Source organism: Spodoptera frugiperda, chromosome 23 (genome assembly GCF_023101765.2).
Source record: "Spodoptera frugiperda isolate SF20-4 chromosome 23, AGI-APGP_CSIRO_Sfru_2.0, whole genome shotgun sequence".
Lineage (NCBI taxonomy): Eukaryota > Metazoa > Arthropoda > Insecta > Lepidoptera > Noctuidae > Spodoptera > Spodoptera frugiperda.
Genome location: NC_064234.1, coordinates 9,389,893 through 9,414,820, shown reverse-complemented (window position 1 = coordinate 9,414,820; position 24,928 = coordinate 9,389,893). Strand labels below are relative to the sequence as shown.

The 24,928-nt window shown below is 37.5% G+C and overlaps 1 protein-coding gene across 11 annotated transcripts in view; it reads right to left on the bottom strand.

Moving 5' to 3' along the window:
- The window catches only part of LOC118267251 (RNA-binding protein Musashi homolog Rbp6), a 504,750-nt gene that overhangs the window by 280,141 nt on the left and 199,681 nt on the right, over nt 1-24,928 (bottom strand). For all 11 annotated transcript variants that reach the window (XM_035581149.2, XM_035581150.2, XM_035581142.2 and 8 more), the window contains exon 3: nt 24,345-24,426. In XM_035581149.2, the coding sequence (XP_035437042.1) occupies nt 24,345-24,426 (82 nt within the window). The remainder of the gene's footprint in view (nt 1-24,344; nt 24,427-24,928) is intronic.

The window sequence follows — 24,928 nt, the reverse complement described above, 5'->3', positions numbered from 1 at the left end:
ATCACGAATAAAAAGTCGTATCGGAATGTAATATCGAGAGGACGCGGCTCGGAATATTCTTGTCAAGTGAAAATAAAGGGTCAAAAAATACAGTGACAGGTCGTGAGTGGACGGTGGTCATCCGAAACGGGCACAAGTTTCGAATAAATAAACCCGGGAGCAAATAACAATGTCACCTTCACGTGTGCCACTGGCTGTCATGGAAGAGAGCACCTGTTCTTATATGACACATTTGTGACAGGGAAGTCGGGCTATTGTTAATTTTACTCTAAGCATATAGCTTTACAAGAGGGAGTTTCTTACGAGGGATTATAATAACATGTTTGACTGGTAACCTTTTAAGGATGGCACGTGACCTTATAGTCTACCTACATTGCATGACGGAAGTAAAGTAGCTATGATTTATAATCTCAGTATCGACTTGGAAAAGTTTATGTCTTTCGAATGCTGCAATAAAACCGTAATACTTAAGTTCCCAGATTTTTAGGTTACGGCCATGACGAATGCCAATGTGGAAAACTTTAAACGTTTACATCCAGTGTGACAGGTGTCCCTACTATCATCGTTTACGATTCCGACTTTGTTCAAAGTGCGGTTTTACGGTTTTTCTTTTCAAGCTAATGATAAATTAGCTCGGTTTGTTACGTTTCCTTATAACATTGAAGAGAACAAAGATTTTCCACTTTGTTTTATTATAATGTCTGGAGTGACCGAACAAAAGTTGTATGAAAATTTTACTATAGCATTCGGATAAATTAGCATACAAACCTAACTAGTTAATATGTGGTAATAACGATTCGATACGACTTTGTAAAGCCTGAATTATACATTAATAAAGGGATACTTATCTATCCGTAACCCAATAACACAAAAAAATCGACTCAGCAACAGACAGACATATAAAACTACTTTTACTATGCCCGAATAGGTCCGTAATTGTGACTTAATATTGTATTTCCACCAGTTGTATACATTATAAAATACTATAATAAATACTTAAGCTTTTTCGACCAACCGATGCTGGTGACTCATCAATCAAATGAACTGCTTTTGTTTTCTTTTTTTTTATTTTACCATATAGCCTATTATCGGTGTACGTTTTTTTTTTTTTTTTTTTTTTTTTTTTTTTTTTTTTTGAGGGGGGAAAATCATCCAATGACTTCTCCCGCCTTGGGTGAGGCGGGAGGGAGTGTCAGACTCTTACTGACTAAAAACCACCCCGTTCCTTCTCCTGCTTTGAGCCGCGCGCGGAACGCGACGCGCCGTACGCACGGGTCTGGTTGTGGTCGGGCGGCGAGCTACCCTTGCTCGCCGTCCGCAGACCCGCACTTACGGTGGCCGGAGATCGTCACGCGATCCCCGACGCCCGGAGTGTCTTCTGTGGCGGCTGGGGCGTGAGGAGGATCGTTCCCTCACGCGCTCCGCCTCCTCCTTAGCTAGCATGACTGCTTCGCAGAAGGAGGAGACGGCGTCCCATTCCCTCTCGCTCCGCATCATGGCCTGAACCAAAGCCGGACGCGAGAGGTCACCGTCGCCGATCACATCCCTAAGGACACGGCGGTGCTCAGCCCATGCAGGGCACACCGCTACTGTATGCTCCACCGTGTCCTCCGGGTGATCCACGCAATGCCGACACCCGGGCGTTTCCTCCCGCCGAATCCGAAACAGGAACCTACCGAAACTTCCGTGTCCGGTAAGCACCTGCGTCAGGCGGTAGGTGAGGACGCCGTGACGCCTCTCTAGCCACTCCTCAAAGAGGGGACTTACCGCTGCTATAACAGCGAGCCCAGCCCTCGGTTGCGATAGTCGTTGCTTCCATTCCGCCATGAGATCGCGCCGGAGCTCATCCCGCCACGCACTAATCTGGCGCGGCAGTGGACTTTCGCCCCGGCGATTCGCCTCCGCACGCAAGCTATATACGTGGGCGAGCACTTTCGCCTCCAGATCCCACGGCGGTGATCCCGCAAGGAGGTTAGCCGCCTCCCCGGAGATCGTGCGGTATCCACGGATCATCCGAATGGCCATGACCCTCTGGGATGAAACCAGCGCACGAGCTGGTCGTCGCCGTAGATTTGGCGCCCACACCGGGGCCCCATAGAGGGCCATGGACCGCACAATCCCCGCGTACAACCTCCGGCAGGAGGCGTTTGGTCCCCCAAGGTTGGGTAGGAGCCGCTTTAGGGCAGCCCCCGTCCGTTCCAACTTGGGAGCCAAACGTCGGAATCGGTGTACGTACGTGGGTGTTTTAACAACCTTTAAGAAGAATTACCTTTATGTTTTGTCTGCTATTACATATGTGTATGGTCAATAATTATGTTCCTATGTCGACTCTAAATTTCTAAAATCTTGTAAAATTTCTTAATTTTTCGAAGAAATCTAATTGAATAAAAAAGCAGCTAACTTCCAATGATAGATCCTGTAGCTATCATATATCATACACCAAAAAAGTAACCAAACTATTTCACCTCCCAATTTAAAAACCACCTCCTTAATAAAATCGCAAACGCATTAAAATAAAAAAAAAATAATAGAGATGAGCAAGAATCCGAGCAGCGCATTTCCATCGCATTTGACTAGTCAAACATATCAGACGCAGCCCCCACTATCGGCCACTGACTTCATTGGCTTCTCACACTGAAAAAAGCAATTTCACCAGCCTTTTGTCGGTGGTCGACATATTAAGGAAGCAATCTTATGCAGATAGGATAGAGAAAAACCATGATATTTAATTTCCAATCGTAATTAAGACGCATTTATAAGTAGAATGTTTTTTCTTTGAAGAATGATAGTAAATCTTTGTGTATGATAATTTCTGTGACAAACAAAACACATTATAGTGAGAGTCTTCTCAGTATCTTTGTAAATGGTTAATTCAACCAATTCTGTTGTCGTATAAAACATCACTGATGTTAAGTGTGTGTAATAACTATTCAGTTATAATACTTTAAAAAACAAAGAGGCGTAATGTTAATGGTTACATCCAACCGCAGAACAAATAAAAAGTTTAAAATACGCAACAGATTCAAAATTCCTGTTAATTGTTCCACTATAAAAATAAAAGCGGCCACCGACTTTAATATTTAATGACGCACATTAAATTTCAAATAAAAGTACCCGAACACACACAAGCTCCGCTGACGAAATGTACGAACTTTTTATTTTATTTTCGGCAAGTCCAGTGACCCCTGAAGTCGGGAACACGGCTCCTCATTTCACTGCGTTTGTAAATCCCCGATCCCTAGATGTGTTCCGTTTTGTTTCATAGTCCTACAGAGAAATGTTAAGGAAGCAATTTTATGCAAATCCGAGCGTGGATGCCGCAAATATAAAAAGCTCTCGTTCGCCTCACACTTTGCATCTCAAGGCTATGCATCCCACTGATACCGGGATGCCCCAAGAGAAAAAATGAAAACGCAATTTGAAATTCTATGCGTTTTAGAAGCACCTGCGTAAACTCTGTTACAGTGCTCGAGAAAATAAGAATTTGCTAGAGTAAAAATTCTATTCACTTTACTATGCGCATCTACATAGGACAGGTCTGGATATTTTATAATATTTTTGTGGAAAATTTTTGAATAAAAATAAAATTTATTTTGGATGTAAGTTATTGAGCTACTCATTGAGTTTAAATTATAGAGGTTAACAATACCAAATTAGTCATGTTTGTAAAAGCAGTCTTTTAATGTGCTTAATATCTCGCTCAATATCTACCACACACGACGTTTTTGCAAACCGATATCTATCTCTATTCGTAAATAAAATATCATTTCAAATGGAAGGGATTCATACTTCGTTCATAACTCGGGGTATAATCCACTCGAAGCAAGTTGATGTAACTTCCATGTCATATTGCCTCTAGCTATCAGCATAAAGGGTAAAAGATAGTAGATTGATAGCCAACATAGCTACGGGCTCACAGCCCTCAAGGTCACCAGATGTCAAAAACAATTCCTCGGATTTACTTCTAGTACAATCATTAGAAGAACTGCTCCAAATATTTTAGCCAGACGAAAGCCATTTTTTGTAATTCTCTGTTTTATTTTCGGCCTCATTACTTACATTGAGATACGGCTAAGTTTAAAGAGAACATTGCCCTTGAACTGAAAGAAAAGAATCCACTAGAACAATGCCTAAATTTTAATTCAAAATTTGTTTTGCTTACGAGAGTGAAATTCGATTCAATGAAGAGATACCGTGTACGTAACTTCGTTTACCTAATAGAGCATGGAGCCACGTTAAAATCAACCTATCTGAAACTAACACTGACTCCTGGCAACCCTATAACAAGACTAGGGCCAGTCGAGTGGATTCATACGATGTGGAGCTGATAGCTACAGCCGATGTCGGTCGTCAACGTCGCTTTGTCTTGTACACTGACGCCAGCAAACCGAACCACGAGTATTTGCATAACAATGGTCCGAATTTGATGCGTACCTACAAAGCACGTCTATGTATATGGGTAAAAAAGGGTAATTTTAGGCATCATCGATGCTGGTAAAGATTTTCGAGTACCGAAATTCGAATATTGAAAGCTAAATTCGTGGCAATTGAGTTTTATAAAGGGATTTTCAAATGATTTACTGAATTTTTGTCTAGAATAACAAACTCAGCATTATTTTCTTTAGGTTCTCTGTTGGAAAACGTCGACTGGAAACTTTGTACTATCAAATAAAGACCAATATTTGATGGGAAAGTTTTCAAACAATCCATTGTCAAATTGACAAAGTGCAAGCGCTTTCAATAGATAATACGTAGACGTCGATCTCGATCAAAATCAAACCTGGTATAACATTTCAATGCAAGTTCGGCTCTCAGATTCATAGCTCGCTCGTATTATGTCAGTTAGCTCCCCTCGTATGGCACAAGATGAAGCTACTCACATAATAGTCCTATTGTCCGCCACTGAAGATGTTATCATAGAAGCAATTCAGCCAAGAGAAGCTAACTTAATTGATTTAAACGTCGGCAATAACTGGACGGTGTACTTGTTTTATTTGAGACGGTGTTACCCGATATCATGGCAGCTTTAAACTTTAAATGACGTATAAAAAGTTAAGCCACAAAAATGAATTCCGTCGGGGAGTTACATTTTTCTCGGAGCTACCGCCAGTAATCTGCTAGAAAAGCAGGAAATCTTCAGCCGCCACTCCTTCCTTAATTAGCAGAATATTTCATAGAAAAAAAGAAGCAACAGGAAGCATTGTAGAGAGTAATAAAAGGAAGCGGCTCGTGACCGTTATGGCTGCCTAATGGAGTCACGTTATCTGCGAGAGGCGAGTAAACAAGTTTAGAGCGATAATTTAGTTAAAATCAAAATTGATCGTGTAATTTATATTAAATTAAAGATGGTGAATGTTACTCGTTGATTTTATTTATATTACCAACGTTCACTTGCGTCTTGGAGTTCGTTTAGAAATTTGAATATGGATTTTGCATGAAGATGTTTCGAGTTATTCTGCATTTTGAGTTGGATTACGGGTTTGTTTGTTTTATAAAGATTTTAGTTTTTATTTTTTTTTATTTACATGCTGAGTAGAAATTATTATGACCAGGTGAGTATTAGATGATGATATTATTATAAATTGAATGGCAATAATTCGATGGCAAAACTAAAATAACGTATCCGACCAATTTTTTTTAATCACAACAACATTATTAAAGTCTACATCAAAATACATTAAAGAACTATAAAATACATTTTACATGGAGTGATCTTTTTTATGCCATACATTTTTTATAACATAGTATTCCTTTTAAATACACTAGACTCAGCATGTCACATATATTACCTAACATCGGACTAGAGTAACAGATCACATTACATAAGTTCTTTTTAAAATAACTTTACAAATCCCACGTTAGAAACAACCAAAAAGAGAACTTGATTTGCGACTTAACTTCCATGCTTTGGCATTTAAGTCAACCGTAAAAGCATCGAATAAATTGTAGGTCAGAAGGGACAGATAAAACGAGAAACGTATTTCCTCTGGTTTTTTTTTCTTTTTAACTTATTTTGTAGAATATTGACTAGGTTACTTTATTTCTCTCCATCCCCGCTTGCTCTGTGATTTTCTAGTTTATTTGCTATGCATGATTTCGCGATTTCTGTCCAACTTGAATAAAAACTTTTTATTGGTTACGTTTTTTTTTAATTTGAATTTTATTAATGAATGGATCATTCTCTTTGTTTACTGCTGGCTGGATTTTTGTCTTTTGCGTTCGTTATTTGTTCAAATTAAGAACTCGTGAGAATCGAATTTTGAAATTACAATGAGTTGACATCGCTGTCAATACTTTCCTTGTAAATTACTTCATAAATCTTTAGGTACGCGTCCACAGACCCGTATCGTACGCATCGCACGCACCGCACGCGATTTTAGTTTGTCTTGTTTAGAAACTCATACAACTGCGTCCACTAATCCGCATCGTACGCACCGCATCATCAGCAATGCCTACATGCGATGCGTACTAATGACGTCATACGGAATGCGTACGATGCGTACGATGCCAGACTGTGGACGCTTACCTTATTGAGTGGCTTAGTTTTTACTACATTAGTTACATGTCAAGCCATAGATTGTTATTTTTTTGTATAATCCTGCAAAATTAATTGATATCTTTGAAGATATCAGCAAACTATCCACTATACTGTAGACTACACCAAGCCACTACCGACATAATTCCACCTAAAGAACAGTATCAAAGCAAGAAAATTAGCCGTAATTTGATTTAAGACTCAGATAGGCGGAACAGGCGTTTAAAATACAAGAGAGGTCTTGTCAAAGTATCGGATTCCCACTTTCATAGTACACTTAGTTTGAAGCATCAGGACTAAGACATCAGAACTTCATCCTCGAAATGAGTATCGGAAATTTACATCAGCTCGTAATACCGTGCCAGTTCAACCTTTATTGTAAACGCCGTAATTTGAATTTCGTCTTTGATATTCAAATGAACCTCTACTTGAGACACTGCCTTAGTTATTTGAGTTTTTGTAAAGCAATCAAGTTTGTTTATAGGAGACCGTGTAATTGTAAATCTCGGTCTGTGGTCTTAATTAATGCATGAAATCACTTTCGATTCCTTTGACGAGACGCCCCTCCGTAAAACTGGAATAAACAAAAGGAAAATTGAATCGTTCTCTTTTAATTCGTTTGTTATTGTAACACGGTGACAACCAGCTACAAGTTTCCGCATAGAGGATCGCAGAAAGAAGGCTTGGTTATATGATATTACGCTCGCCTGGGTTACCGAATACGATTTTGCAATTGATGGATGAATGATTTATGATGCGGCAACGTGACTTCAACCCTTTACGACAGAAAATGGAAATTGTCATAATATCCGAGATTTATTGATAAACATATTTATAGGTACCTTCTAGCGTGTTCTGTCATGACATGTACATACGTCTAGCATTTACAACAATATTTAGGGTACCTAATTTCCATGCGGATAACGGGTTGCGTGCGTTCGATCACTTTCCGTGTTGTAAACTTTTCATTCGGGGCTGTCTGTCTTGAGATCGAATCGATATCGATGCGGTATCGACAAGGCACGAATTTGACTTTAACATGAATTGCTACAAACGTGGAAGCGTCCGATGACGTACCAAGGTACAGGGTTCGAGCGTGATTTTGTTAGCGAAGTTAACTAGATAAATTGTCTCAAAAGGCAGGGCGATGACACCTGCCCGGCTCACGTGTGAAGCGCACGACTTATGTCAACGATCGAGTACAACATCGTGATACAGGCATCGCGACGAGCGTGTGTCTAGACGCGTTGAAAGTCGCGTTCATTAGTGAAATTATAAATAAGTTTTTTTTTTAATTTTCATAGCATCGTGCCAGTAATTACTGAGGAAGCGAAGCGAAATATTGCAAGCTCGACAACGTGTCGACAAGGCGTCGCGTTAGCACGTTAGCGTGCATTCTTTGCTTGCGTTCATTAGCATAACAAGTAGTTTCGTTAATCAAATGTACGAAATTAATAGCACAGTTTAGAGTCGACGTTCCGCCCGGCAATCACACGGCCATTACAAATTGCCAGCAATTACTGCGACACCACCCTCCCCTCACCTTTAGCGTTCGTGACGGTTTTTTTTTGCACTCATACGGTAGGTAAATACCCTATAATAGTTCGCATACGTACGTCATTACTGAATAATTGAGAAGCAATACCGTTTAAATTTTATATTTAAATTCGCATTTTATTTCCACGATTTATTCGCGGTAGGTACCTCGTAATTTATTCGTAATTGAATTTAAAAAATCACTTCAAATCTAAGTAATTCTATGAATGTGAAACAAGCATATTATTTAACCAAACACTAATCAAATAAATGTTTTACCGAAATTAGAAAACCCTCAGTACAATACTCGCTTCCCAAAATCCGAACAAAAATCCCAAACCAACTACCGCGTTCGCGAGCAATAGATCAATATGACAGTTCTCTATAAACTCGTTTCAAAGTAATATCATATATAGAGTTTGTATTAAAAACGTATATAAACTCTTTGAACCGATAAATAAACAGTCCTCCTACTAGAATACTAAGTAACAAGTAGCGAATTCGAGAACTAGCGTCCGTAGATATAGAGATATTTATTTTTACTCACTCAAAGGTGTATAAAGCTTACCATTCCTCATCCTTTGAATGATGTTATCGCGATTTCCCAAATGTTTCGCTCTTTTTGATCTAAATTCTTTATATTTGGCTTTGCGTTTCGCCTTTTCCACCACACATCACGATTCTTTTGTGGTACGATAAGATTTTTGGGAAAAAAAATCGGATGTTTTTTTATTTTACTGGACTGCACATAATTTGATTTGATTTGTTTACTATGTTTAAAATAAAGTTTGTATACTAAAATTGACTTAAAAACATACTGGATCAAATATTATAATTCGAACTTTTGATTTGAACACAAATTCTGATTTTCATTGTAAGATATGACAAATTACCTACATTTCCCGTTCTACAAAGGTATAATTAGAATTTGTATTACAAAGAAACCAGCTAAAAATAAAAAACCCTTTTTTCTGTAACTAAAAATAGACACTAACTTACCTTTACAAAACTTAGGACTCTTCTTGATTAATAATATAATTGAGAAGGGTCTAAAACAAACGTGTGAGTGTGCTACTTTGAATATGTATGATCACAAAAAGGGACCTAATTCAATTTCGAGTGCATTAAAGTACAAACACCAACGCCAACCCTCAAAGCTTACAAATGCAAAATAGAATTAAGGTTAAGCAAATCTTTACGTTATTAAGCTCTGCTTATCATCCAATTTATTCACGGTCAAACTTTTAAAGAATCCGCTTATTCAGAGATAAAAAATAATAAAGATATTCATGCGATCAGAAACTGTGGAAACCTCGAGAAAAGAAAACTTTAATTAAACTTTCCAAAATCATTATCAGATAACATTATTCATTAATTTTAAATGGTCTCAGCCGAGCCGATGCCTGATAATTTTTCCCGAGCACCAAGTAGACAGGAAATGACGTAAAATTTATCTTCGAACCGGAGGAATTACTTTCTACCAACTCTCCGAAGAAATGGAAATCTGTAGGTTTATAACTTCGAGAGAAAATTGTTTTTTTTCCGAATCGGAATAATATTAGCTTTTGGTGATGCGGCAACTTTCGCTACAAACGTTATTAAATCTTTTTTTAAATGTCACGTCGCAAAATGGCTCATTTGCGATAGAATCCCTCGGTGGGTTTTCATTAATAAAGGCTTACAGAGAGTCAACAAATTTTTCGCGGCGCCCAAGTATTTATTGAAGGGACGGTCGGCTATAACCCGAAAGGAATATAACGCATTCAAATATCAACGAAATTTATCAACCTCCTAGCATCGGGTCCAATACGTTTGGGTCGTTTATGGCATATTACAGTCCAAGACTCGTCAGCTCTCTGCCGGAAAAGTCAATTTGACGCAGATTACGGGACGACTGACCAGAATCCTACTATACCGTGCATGCTTCTGGACGGGCACTAGATATGAATAACAAATAAAATGAAAAGGAGTATTCAATTTGGGAAAATGTTAGACCTAGTTTACGCTTTTTCGTATTTAAGTATACAATTTCATTACTCCTAATGTCGTCTTTACGATAGTTTAAAAAAACGAGTGTATCATCAAGTTTTAATCTAAATATATTTCCTTAAATGCCGTAAAATACACGGGAAAAACAAATAAGTTAACGTTTAAAAACACGATTTGTTATTTGGATTGCGTGTCACGAGACCGTTCGACAATCCGACGGAATGTTCTACATGACGTACAATAAATAATGCCACAGCTGTATAATGCCCGTGTGGACGCAGCCTAAGCGTCCACTGAGTGGGTAGTGTAACTCCATGGGCGCGTTTCGCGACGATGTTCTATTACAAAAGGGAATTGGATCTTGATTCATTGGTTCGGAAAATCGGCAGCGTACCTTGATAATTTCATTTCTGTACAATTTGACCGCGTCCGTGGTCAGACGATTCTTGGGGGCCTCCGCGGACCCGAACACAATACAGGGACTCCCCTACGGTTCTCACACACAATACTAAGCTTTTATTGCCTCCTTTTACAATCTCCCATTACCTCCAAGGCTTCAGTGCTACTGGGAATCAGTTTTGTTACAGTTTTTTTTTTTCTTTTGAACGATTTTCGTGTCCATCAAGTTTCGACGCTGATCAATGTTATTCTACTCAGTCGTAATCCTCTTTCATGCTATTAGTTAAGAGGATTTTTAGAAAGTATTTTTAAAGAACCCTTCCTCAATTTTAGTTTGAAATATTTGCGCGTTGCAATTTCCGAGATAAAATCTAAAAGCAGAAGTTGCCGCAACAAGAGGTACAATAACGGTGACATCGGTATTGATGGTGGCAGTAGCATCAAAAATATCGCATTAGAGGCTAGCTTTATCGGCGGTTTGTGCCGCGGCACGGACGCCGGCTACTCCCTTTTCAGCTTTTACACAGATTGTATTGGCGCAAATACGACCTGGCAATACTGTAAATACATTTGCTGGCGGCACAAATTGAAAAATTTGTAAAATTCATGAATATGAATAAGTGTTCCGTACTCGTGAATGGGGCATCAATTATGCAAAATGTACTCGTATTGCATTGATCGGCCCCCGGACTGCGCCGCGGATGGCCCAGGTTCGATTCGCTACGACGATCTGCTACAATCGATATCTCGTATTCATCAACTGCCGAGTTATATCGATACTCATTTAAATGTCCTCCCTTATCACATATTGGCAATGTTCATCCAACAATGTTCACGTAATAAACGTAACAATGAATGTGACGGTCCGATGTGATCGCTTAAAGTACCCACGCACCACTGTCACAATTTTACATCGAATTTCGACTTTAGTGCTGTATAAATAGGAGTCCGGCGATGTTCCTATATAATTTCATATTTTCGGATGGATCAATTTAGACCGTTTTATTGGAACAATCTACACACCAAACAGTTCAAATGTGGATGTGTTTCAATTAGAAAATGTTGTTGTGCACATTCGATACATGCGTTATTTCGTTCACCTCAATAGTTTATTTGTCGGTGGAGTTAAAAATAGCTGTGGTTTTAACAAGAGCGTAGTGAAAGATAAGCCAGATAGGGGCAGTGAAGTAGTAACTCGGCGCCCGCGGCCGGGGCGAACCATGTCAACTTCAAATTACAGGGCGCAGGACCCGTGTCCTCCGGTTGGTTCCCGCACTTCTTCCATTCAAAGCTTTGTGGGTTGCGGACTGTTTCTAGCTTAACTTGCACTATTTATTCCTCCGATAGACCAAATGGGATAAAAACAGCTGCATACGTTCGCCTAACGTTGCAATCCGCTCGCAGACTACCAGTATAAACACTTTTATTCAATCAGCTGCTTTTTCTTTTCAAAAATTCTTGATTCCAAACGTGGTTCTCACTTGAAAAGTCTTCAAACACTCGTAATGATGTAGTTAAGTCGAACTGCATACCTCTGATGTTGAAGTTTAGAAAATTTCTGTAGAGGGCGAATATTTTTTATTACAAAGTAGATATAATCGTGTAAGCGATTTAGATCATTAGATCTTAGTACTTCGATAAAGCACTTAAGTTTATTCTAAATGAATCTCGTAATGTAAGTAGAAAAGAGATAACGAAAATCTCATTTTAAGCATGCGATATTTTGAGATAAAACTACTAACTGAAATTCATTTAGTTACCTACGAGTGTACAGTGAGTTCATGATAACACCGCACAGGTATGTGTGAAATTTGTAATCTCACAAAAATACATGTAAACCGACGCGTGCATTCCGCTAATGAAAGCCTCTCTTGCATTATTTCGCAAGCAAACAAACGTTGAAAATAATTTACGTTAAAAGATCGCCTGCATTTACATAATTATGTAGGCAAACATAAACTTTATACACGATAAAGTCAAATTTATGTACACTTGAAGCGGGCGCCTTATTTATAGAAAAAAATCTTTGTATATTATTATTATATTATTTAAATATGTTGACCTATTTATACATATTATTCGCCACAACACATTTATGAACAATTCGGCTAATGTAACTTTTAGATTGTAAAATGTAGGTACTTACTAATTAATTAATTGAATTGCAGAACACCTAGCGGATAACGTAATTATTTATGAATTTAACTGAATTAATTTCGAACGAAATGTTTCTAGAGCACATAAAAGCTAATACGTTTATTTGTCAGAGCTCATTTTCTCGCTGGAATTTTAATTCTTTTAACGCTTTTTACGTGAATTAAAGTTACGACGAACAATATAATTTTACGACCACTAAAAGAATTCTCTTAAAAAAGGGAGATTTACATTATAACTAGAAAGAATTGGCGAATCAAACAAAATATTCGAGTAGCATTAAAAGGAATCGATTCGTCGTGGAGCGTCGGCGAAGGGCTTCGCCTGATATCCTTCCATGTCGAGCGCGGGCTATCCCGGCACGTTCCGTCAATAATTTTCTTGAAACATCACAGATCTCACTCGAGAACAAATCGAGGTGCAGTAAACATCGAATAAAGCGACTTGTCTATAAAATATCATTTCTAGCTCTTTTGTTTTTCCATCGAATCCCGTTCCACAAGTGGGCAATAATTGAAAACGAAACTGTTTTGCGCGGGGGCGGGATCACGAGACACAGCATAAAGGCGCTCAGAATAGATTGAACGTATAAAATTTTCAGTCGAAATTCGCACGAACCGCCGCCGCGGGAGGCGCTCTGTATCTTTTTACTTTGTAACCTTACTTTTTATTCCATTAGCGCGCGTGTGAGGCCCCTCTAGCCAAATATCGTGGAATAATAAAAGCTGTTTAGTAATGATAATGCGGAACGCAGGCGCAGCTCGCTACACTAGCGTAACTGAATTAAACTTGTGCGATACGACTTTGTGTTTACGCTCATTGCTGTAGCGAGTTTGTTTTTCATCTAAGCAATTATTCTACATTAAAACTTGACTTGTATTCGACGTACAGCGTCACAGTAACATCTTGTGTGTGAATTATAAGTCCGTCAGGACAAAGTTTCACAATGGCAGTCTGATGTAAAAAAGTTAGTCGCATTTTAAGTCTGGAAATCCAGGAGGGTTTCAAATAGTGATCCTGTTGGAGCTTTCTCTTTGCTTTATATGCGCATTGTACAATGCTATTGCTCTAACACAAAACTTTTTATTTCCGTTTATAGCGAGTCAATCGTCCGCGAACATTTTTCAGGCAAACTTTAACATTGGAGGCAATCGCTCCTGAAATTCGAAAATGAAATCGTTCCGAGCGTCGCCAAGATTTATCGATGGATGTTCGAATTTACTTTGAAACTTTCGGGGCATAAAACTTATGACACGTAATCGTATATTCCAGTCGGGATATCTGCGAAAGGGAATCTTCAAGAAAATTAATCTTGTTTCGTATATTGTTTACTCTGCTGGAGCAGTGCGTACCGTCATCTCCGTCCGAGATAAAATTCTCAACTTAAATATTGAGGTGATCTGAAGAATTATCTACAACTTTGCTACTAACATGAAATATCATTTATTTAAGTGAATTCCCTTGTTTTCAGTTTACATATGGCAATCTGCGTTAAAACCCTCATATTGCTAACCCCCAAATGGCCGGCAACACACTTGTAATGCCTCTGGCGTTTCCATGAGCGGCGGCGATTGCTTACTATCAGGTGATCCGTCTGCTTGTTTACAAACTTATACCATAAAAATATGTTTTTACTTCAATTTCTTTAACCAATTTAAGAGGAATTTAGTTTGTCTTCATTTACATATTTACTGTTAAAAATATTATTCTCAACTAATAACAACATAACCAAAACAAAACTAATTGAGTGCAATCGCAAAACGATAGTACTAGCCTCCTACTATCGAAACTCACCTTCGTACCAATAAACGCTCACTTGTACAGAGTCGATATATATTTCATTAATTCATCTCATTCACACTACGTCTAGACTTCCAATGGTAAGATTGCTTATCTTCTGACATAAATAATACATGAGTTAGAAAATATGAGACCTAACTCTTGGACTTTTATTTGTGCGGACCGCTGAAAATTAAGTTCTATTGGCATGCTTCCCATGTACATTATCAATTGAAATAACAGCGTACTTCAAATATTGAATCTAGTTAATAGAATCATTTATACTATCACGCTTGTAAGGAGTAGATAGAAGTGTAGGTTACGTAATTAGCAAACCAATTTTCCACCGATATTTTATGAATACCATGTGAAATGAGCCTGCTATTATCATGAAATTTAAATCGAAAGAATTCTCAGTAACACTGCCACGATCACGGGTGAACAGTTCATCCGTGTTGCGCTTGCAATACTAATGAAATAATATGGGGAACTCACAAAAATTTGTTAACATGGTAAATATCCCGATTCAAATTCTAATGACATTGTTAGTGACCATGTCAGTTTAAAAACTTATAGAGGCAACTGTTCTATTCAGGTCGGGCCTGGTCGGGCAGGCTCGTCAAGTGCACTCGACCAACAAGGCAGATAAATCAAAAGCCTTCAATGGAATCAATACTTCGATAACTATTTGAAGCTACCAATTCTATGTAATTTCCAAATTCTAGCTTCGAATAGAATTTCAAACATGTTTATCATACTAGTAATGTTAGTATTTGATTCGATCTATCAGGATTAATAGTGTTTGTACTTAGATTACATTATCGACTTATTAGTAAAGTACTGAGTTTGGCGAAATTAAGGGATTATCCACGTTTAAAATAGGTTCTAAATGTTATTATTAAGTGCTGAGTGTAGCCTCTCTAGAGCATCGATTATATTAATAACTGTTTGGTGTTAATTTAAGGCGGGATTCTCTTTTAAATAGACCTCGCTTAAGATATTTTTGGCACATGATGGGTAGGTAGACAGATTTAGTAAAGTTAAAAATATTTTTTATATTTTAGGGAAAGTATACAGAACAGTGTCTGTGCTTTTTTTTCAATTGAGTTAGATTTACTTTAGTGTCATATGCAACAAAATAACTATTAGTTCATCAACGTATAAATCAAATATAGTAAGATTGAAGACAATGCAAGATTTCTAGTCCTTAGATGGGGCCCAGTAGGGCTGATGCCTGATCCGGAACTGTGGACTAGCGGGCTTACCGAGGCTCCGGCTCGAAGAGCAGTAGTAGGAATGGGGTGGTTTTTAGTCAGTAAGAGTCTGAAACTCCCTCTCACCTCGCTCAAGGCGAGAGAGAAGTTATTGGATAATTTTTCACAACAAACTAAAGGTTATTACCTTGCATTGTCGTAACCAAATAAAAAATGTTTCAATCCGAAAAATCCCTTAAGATAGGAAAAGTCACAACGAATTTAGTAGAAAGCAAAGCAAAAAGTAATATTTAGTGATATATCCAAAACCTAATCATTTAAAGATGGCCGCTAGTTCACAACAAAAGGTACTTATATAATAACATTTCGACTTTATCTCCGAAAAAGACAACAACTGTATCTGAACTCGTTTCGTGATAGCTTCTAATCCTATTATCTGAACCTAATGTTAATATTTGAAATGCTTTTAAGAAGTCCCGAGTTGTACTTTCTAAAATTTTGCTTCTGTTAATCTATAGTAGTTAAGCTGGTTTTAAAAATGTACGTCTAAAGTATGATGGAATACATTTATAAAGTTTTAGTTTTGAAAAATGAAAATTAGTAATATAAATTTTATTGATAGGTACCAGTCGTATTGTCGCCACTTTAAAATAAGAGGTAAATTGTGTCTTGTTCCTGATATATTTATTTTGTGTTGTAAGAATTACAAAACCAAACGGAGGCAATCTTCACTCTTCTTAAATTATCTTATACAGATTTCGTTACTCGCGCGGTGCTTAAAACAACTCCTATTAAGAATTCTAGAGAGCAGCAGCAGTTCGTTTTTGATGTCGGGAGGAACCTTCAAAAGACATCTAGCTTTTTGGGGATAAAAGACTAGGGAGTGTGGGATTTTTAGGTACCTCACTATCAGCCCAATAACTAATGAATATCAAGTCAACCTAGCAAGATTTAATACTTAGTTAAAGTATCTATTCCACAATTCGGACTCACAGCCCTACTGGTCATCTAAAACAAGGAAGTATCCAGAAGGATCCTCAGTACCAACAAAAACCGAGATGACAAATGAAAATTCTATTTACTCCGCAAACCAATCAACAGAATGACTTATTAGCTTCTATTACAACGACACAGTATAATCCAATGGCCGTACGAAGATATTGACGAGGAAATCAATCAATGCTTATATGTAATGATGTCTATTTGTTCGTGTCGGACACTGCAATGCTTAATCCTTGGCACGCTGCTAACGGCATGTTCGCATAAAAATATCAATCGGTACTGAAATCCACTACACAACAACACCAGTCAATTATAGACACTAGCACTCGGCAATAGAGACGGTTCTCCCATTTTACTGAGGGATCTGACAGATTGTATAACTAATTGTATTGGCGACTGTATCCAATCGGACTCTTTTTTAAGTTTTAGAGAGCAATATCAAATTTCTTTAGTATTGAATAGTTTTAGTTAAAAATATCACTTGTTTCTTTAATATTAAAGAATAGTTTTGTACAAAAATACTGAAACTAAACGACGAAATGAAGGTGCTAATGCCAGAAGGCAATTCCGACGACTTAAAACTCATTACGTTTGATTTAATTTTATGATTTCATATTCTAAATGTTAACTTCTTCGACATACCTTTCAGGATAATAAAACAGAATACTCATTTTATTATCTAAATGTTCTATTAAAATCTGTAGAGGGTTTCATTAATATTGAAGTATTTAATAAAAGAGAATTTCGTCGTTCTATTAAGAATTGAATTGTTAACAAAACACTGGCTTCATACCTTAATACTAGGAGCCCAAGAAAATAATAGAATGTTTTGCATTTCATTTGGTACAAAATAATGAACAAAATTCATATTACAATTTCTTGTAGTGTATTTTAGAAGTGTTATGTTTTAGGGTGCGTTAACAATTTTAATTAAAATATGTTTGTGAATATGTTCATCTATTTTCGTGTTATCTTTGCCAATAACTAAGTATGAGGTACTACTGGCATTGACATGTAAATATATCACATATCGATGGATGAAAAGCTAATTTATCTAAGCGATACGATATTGAGTTCAGCATAAAATCACGGAAATTATTCTCCAAAATGTAAATACAGGCGTCGTAAGAAATATTTTACAACCATTAATTTAGAGCGTAGAACCAGATTATTGCCAAACATTGGCATAATGTAGTGAAATGCAGTTCCGTCAACGGTATACTAGGAATTCATGTCTATGTGGGAAAAGTAGAGACCTAAAAGATTCAGCTCTATTCGTTCCACGTTATTGAAAAAAACTAATGTAACATCATCCAAGCAACATTTGACCAGCACTAAGAGAAATCGTTAAGCAAAATCGTTATACCCACTTACGTTCCTGGGATCCTGGTAAATTTAACCAAATAGGCAATAGGAGTGAGTGGTGGGGTGCATCTAGTGAATGCAACAGTACCTGGGTGGTCTTGTTAGCCCGACCCAATCTGGTTCAGCCCGAGCCGGGCCGACGCGACCGTTAGCCGCCTCGCATACTAGGTACATTCTAGCTACAATTTAATTTGGTTGGATTTTTATTCGGATTTGTATTTGTAGTTAGATTGCGAAAATTTCGTTTTTTTTTATTTTGTCTTATGATTGCCTATATTATGTAAATGACTAATAATTAGATTGATGTTTGCCAAATACTTGGAATATGGCTACAAAGAGACCACTTGAAAGACATTAGCTACTTATACCTACCTTCTCCGACGAACACACAAGAAAAGATTGATATCGGTACCCTTAATACCAGTTTGTTTTACATTGAACGAAAACGAAATGAGAGCACATCCTGATTGGCCGGCACGAAAGAACCATCCAATCAGAGCGCTGAATGCGTTCTCGTTAAACGTTAAACAAACTCGTACTAAGCCTCTGTAGATGAAACGCGTTATGCTTATTAGAATATTCCGGCTTAGCTTAATAAAACAGAAACGGAACGAGCGCAAAAATTTTGCGAAAAAAATAGTCTGCAACAGAATCAATCATAAACGACATATTATCATCTTTCTAAACTACTTCTACCATAATACTAGTACATACCGACTTCATTCATTACATTTCGTTCTCTCTTTGCATCAGTTCCCTGCTGTGCCCAACAGGCTCCATAATTATCATTTGCATGTATTGAATTGCATCCATCAATTTTACCCATTCAATCCATCTTTGCAAAGAAATGGAGTAAAGTGTTGAGTATATTAGAAAAATAAACAAAAACATAGATTATTATTTTCATTTCCTGAAAGGGTAAATCAGGACCTGATAGGTACCAAAACCATTGTTTATCATGATCAGCAAAGCCTCGCTAGTCTCATTTATAACAATTCTAGAAAAAGAAAACAATATAAAAAATGAGAAAATCAAAAAATGGAATACGTAACAAGCGCAGTACACGATGCACTTAATTCGATCGAGCGCAGTGACGCACCAGAACAGAATTGTTAGTTCGCCGTCGGCCGCGATCGGTCCAACGACTTTACCACTCCCGAAGATTGCGCGAATTGTACCTCAGTCGACACACTGTTACCTGATCCTCCAATTTGTACTTACTCCTAGCCCCGACTCACTCTGATTGCGTTAATTGAGTATTTTAGGGATGCGACACTCTTGTTTTGGAAACGATTTATTTTTACCTCACGAGGACGATTTTGGAAAATGTGGTGATTATTTAATAAGGGAACTAAGAACACTGGTTTATGGTTTCACAGGCTACATTAGGTACGACTAATATTTCAGAAAAATTCTGACCCAGAAAACATAACCCCGAGAAAAGCAACCTTGCTTGTTAGCCTAACAAGATCAACGGTAATTCAAAACGTTCAAATACATTATTTCGTTATACGAAAACAGATTCATCATTTTACCCAGCGTCCTAGGCTAGCAAACAGTAAAATACCTATGTCCATTCATGTACAAACTTTGGCCTCCCCATATGCTAATAAGAATCCAATCACTTTTGAAAACAAACTCAATCTAGAATTAACCCCCGAACACGTAGACGCGGTAGCCGTGCGATATGTCGACCTCCGTCATATCATAGCCGTGGTTGATAGCTTCATACGATGGCCGATTAATGAAGCCGACAGAACGTTGCCGTAATAGTTTTACGACTAACCCTCTCCCCGACCCGTCCTAACCCCCTACGGGCAGACTCGACTACTTGATTATGCATCCGCGGTACTTCAGACCGATTATCGAACTACTAATGAACGTTACTAGGAACATTTTAGTAACTGTTGTTTTTGTACGAACGAATTCTAACAATTTTACTTGCCAATGAAGCAGCCTTTTGCCTTCCAATGAATGCTTAACACAATTTTCCACAGTCGGTTTTATTCTGAGAAAATCTTAAGTAATTATTTTACATGAAATTCCTTTCTGATTGACAAGTCAATTACATCCAATCTTAATAGTAGATTCTGAGTAATCGATACTAATATAGTCACAAGTGAAGCGTCCATTTCCTAGAATATATAATTCAGTGAGGACTAACAGCGTAATCACATCTTAATAGATTGCTTCTCATTATATCAATTAGTAGTATGAATTTACAACTAAGTACAACATTGGGTGAGGTTGGATGGTGCAATAGAGCTGGGCAATCGGTTAGAATAATGCGGCGATGATGCTCCAGCATTGTTATTAGATACGCTATCCTGGCATAGAGATTTGATGCTATTGAACCTACCGATAATAGGATATTGGATTGATCGGAAAAATTGGATTTTGAAGTTAGCAGTACGTTGATTTATTTGTTTTGCTTTCAATAAATGGATTTGGTATTTGAGGCTGTTCTGCATTTTGAGTGGGATTCGTATTGTGTTTTGTAAAAGTTTCATCAATGCTGAAGTGAATAGACAAAATTGTGATATGTACGTGCTAGAAATTGTTAGTTGGATTTGAAATTGATCCAAGTTTATCTGGAAACTCAAACTAGTACTGTAATGTAAATAAAATCTTCAATTTTTTTAGTTAAGGTTGTTATTTAATTAGAAAATACTTATTCCGCGTACAATTATAATAAAAAAAATGTAGTTGCGAACAAACTACGGGCAGCTTGCAGAAATCAATACCGGCAAGGAAACTTTTCAAACTACCTAGCTATCAAAGCGAGAAAACTAATAAAAACAGTTGAAAATCCTTTTAACTACTGCTTAATGATTCGTTAAAATATGAAAAAGTATTTGAACCATTTGCGAGGCAGCTACTAATACGAAGTCGTCTTAAGTAGAGGCGAGGGCGACGGAGGGGGAGGACTCGCAATCCCTCTCATTTAACACCGCTCTATTCCTCTGTAGGTGTTTGCCGAAGCGATTTCAAGCAAGGATCCTTCTTTTATGGTGCTACTTACAGTCTCATAGTGATTCGCGGTTTTATTTCGGACGGCTCATGTAAAAGCGCGTACATTTTTCATGTTACGAATGGAGCGAACAGTAATCTTTGCATTTATGCCGTGATCCTTTATTGATTTTAGATTTTTAGTGGAAAGCGAAACGAATGAAGCTGGCGTGAATGGAGACGCGAACGGTAAAGCCGGTGTAAGCCGAGCGATGATATAAACTGCTATTCACGAGGGAACATATCAGAATACTCGCCATTTATTTCTATGTTTTATGTGCGATTTGTATTCTGCAATTAATATTGGGATAGTCAAATGTAATATACTTTTTTAAATGAACAATTTTGTAAGAACCCACGTAGGTATGAAGTAATTGAGATGTCTGTTTTTCAAACTGCTCTGTTTAGATGCATTAGTTTCCCACATTTAAAATGAAATTTCCACGTAATTATTAACATTATGTAAAGACATTGGGTAAAAAACTGAAAGGAACACAACAACCCAGTTAAAAATTCGAAATCTCGACTAAAAGCATACAGCAATCGACCCCCAAGTGTAGACTTGGATATAAACAAAACAATCACTTAAATAGAAAACAAATTACTGGCAACATTCATCAATATAAACATACTATATAACATCTAGCTTCCGTAAGTCATTAAACAAAGATCTTTTTCAAAAATGAATCTTAAGTCGTATGAATATGGTGCATTTATACAAAGCTGGGCTTGTAGGCTAGTTGATTACTAAATCAAATCTAATTTAACCTTTAACACGAAATAGGTGCTTTAAGGAGCCCTGCTCGTAAAATTATGATAAAAGGTTTCGTTTTTACGACTTAAATAAAACCATGGTTTGTGGTTAAATACTTAACGCCTACAAACAATAAACTTTCCGGGTTTTATCAACACGATACTTTTAAACTAATTTTAATTTGATTTATTAAAAATTTTATGCTTTTCGTGGAAATTTATGAGCAGTTTTACAACAACTCTTATATTAAACACATGCATACATGCGAATTCGTACGTTGTGCTTGAAAAATAGGTTATTCTAAATTGCTACTAATCGCATTTACTCAGAAAAATTGTCAAAAAAACACAAAATGCCCTCTGATATCGTTAAAACCTCTCAGAATGTCACATTTCATCTCAAAACCTTCATCCATTTAAGAGAAATCCGATATAAATCCGGTTTTCCTCCTCACGGAGAGAAGTCTAATACCGTAATTAATTTTCTTTTTTTACAATCATAACTAAACCAATTTGTTTCACACCTCGGTATAAATTCCGACATTTATAACGATAGGCACACAAAGTTAACACATTTTTTTTCTTCACAGAAACCCTCATTTCCCTAAGCCTTAAAGAAAAAACAATGAAAGGAGACCTACCATTAAAATAAATAAAAGAAAATAAAGCACCGACCGCAAATTATTTCACTTACCAACTTCTTTTTATAAAAATGCGAACGACGCATTAAATTTCGGGGAGAAAGGAAACTCCCTTGTAAGCAATATCGAGCAGGCAAATTTTTTAGATATTGCCTTCAGGTAGAGCACATTTATTATGTACCCGTATATATTACTCTTGATTCATTGACTTTCGATATTGATTTACTTTGCTTGCATAAGCTGTAGTTGGGCAAGACTGCGGTAGACAAACTACACTGCCTTTGATACGAAGAATTAAGGGCGAAGTTGGTGTATGCGGACACTTCTACAACTTTGACGAGTTACAGCCGAGGTACACAGTTTACACAGATTGAAACGTAAGCAAACGCTGATGGACTACCGACCTTTGAGGAAGATAACCTTTTTTCTATCATATCTTGTTGAACAAACTCCCTTATTTACTGCTCTTGTATCTTTTTACCATTAAGTTGTCCAACTTTATTGCTGACTGTAAATATCTACCCAACTATGCAAGGCCCGGCCTCCTAATATTCTTGTTTACGGCAACAACTTCTAAACTGTTATCACTTTCAAGACACCAGGACGGTACATCGCGGCCATTGCCGATGTCCGCTTGATTTACGGTTACGATAAGGTGTCGACCTAAAAAGTTTTGTGCTTCCCTACGCGAAACGCAATCGGGAAAGATTTAAAACCAAAAAAAATACCACAAGGTTTTCTGTTGAGCCACACGTGTTCTATATCTAACTATATAAGTAGTTAGGTAAGTTTGTAACACCGTCTATGTTGAATTTGAGGTACAAGCTTGTTGTCGCACGGTTAAACTAAAATAGGTTTAATTAATAGGGCGTTGGGACGAAGCAATACTCGCCAACAATAAACATAAACAAAAGACGTTTACGTTACATTTGGCTGAGAGGCGGAGCACGTAATGGCTGGCAGGCTGCATTCAGATTCCCAGCTGAGGCGCTCCAATATCGGCTCTTGGTATATTATTTCAGGGCGGAGGGACGCGGGGCAATATTGAGTTGTGAAACCGATGATTTACCTAACAGGAGGCGCTGCTAACGGAGCAACTTTAGCTCGACACTTTGACAACTTATTTCTTGTCTCAAAGTTGCTAAGCCACTCAGTTTGTGTACGTAGTGGCTTGATTGTTATTCGCCGAGATAGTAACTGTAAAAGCTGCTGTTCAGACTTTTCAAGGACTTTAACTACCTCGCTTCGCAACTAATAACGCATTTCAGTTTATTTAGGAGCTCCGCATCAATATTACACGTAATGAACGCTTAAAAACTTTAAGGTAAACAAGGGTCAGAGGAGTACGCAGAGAAATATTCGAGCTATGCCCAAAGCAGTACGGCTATTAACAGAACTTAGTTTAGCAACCTGTAAAGTGTATACCGAAATCCTCATTCAACTCGTCCAAACGCTTAATTCAGTTGGAATAATTCGAGTTCTATTGTTAAGTTCCTAAATTTGAAGTCCAACATTTAACTGCTTACAATTCAAAGGTAACCGCAAATTTCGAAACGAATGTGCCTCTCTATAGAATGAAACTTATTTGCAAACCGATAACTTTTAGTACGAGTCGAGTTGGTCAGTTCACGCCGTCGTGGCCAGCCGACCACCGCTCCCAACTATGCAACAAAGCATTCCAATGCCTCTGATATTGTAACAATATTTCAAAATTTTCCAATTAGCTTTACGTTCTATTAAAATTGAAGGGATCGTTACCGATATTCTCCACTATTCTGATTCAAAAATATATGCTCTATCAGAGAGCAGTGTGCAGAGAATTTTCCAAAGTATTACTGAGGTTTTCAAAGCAATCTGTCAATTGATCTCTACTTGAGAATACGCGAAGTACATGTAAACAAGTTGAAGTTAGTATTCCTGGCGAATGCCGATAACGAAAGTTAGTAAAGTGAATGTATCAGAACATACCTCGACCGCCTCGTCGTGGGATCTTTCATAACCATAACTTCTGTGATTTCGCCGAATTTGCTAAAGTAGTCTCGAAGACTCTCTGAAAAGAAAAGAAAATCGTATTTAAACATGGTGAATATTTTATGAATTCTCAAACATATGGCGTATTAAAGGATTTATTTAGGATATATTTACATTTGTAGGTATAGAGGGACGTATTCTCAGAAAATGGGTTGTTTTCCAATGCGGTTCTCTAAATTGTACATTGAATGCCTTAGCGTTAAGTGCACTTAAAGAAAGGTCTTAAGCAAAATCCGTACAATAACAAAGGAAGTCCGGCTTCTAAAACACTGCTCTCCAAACAAAAACACAGGTAGGTATTATTACAAAATTCGGTTTTATTTTTGGACCGAGGCCTCGACGGGTATTTTTTCGAAGTACGTATTGGTACTACGACAAAGAACTTTCATGGCACATTCACTCAACACTTCTACACAATAGAAGGGTCTCGTTTTGTAACGTTGAAGCCTTTTCGATTCGCAGTCCATAAAAGTAAAACGATAAGAGTCATTCCCTTCAAATGACTGGAGGAATCGTCAAGC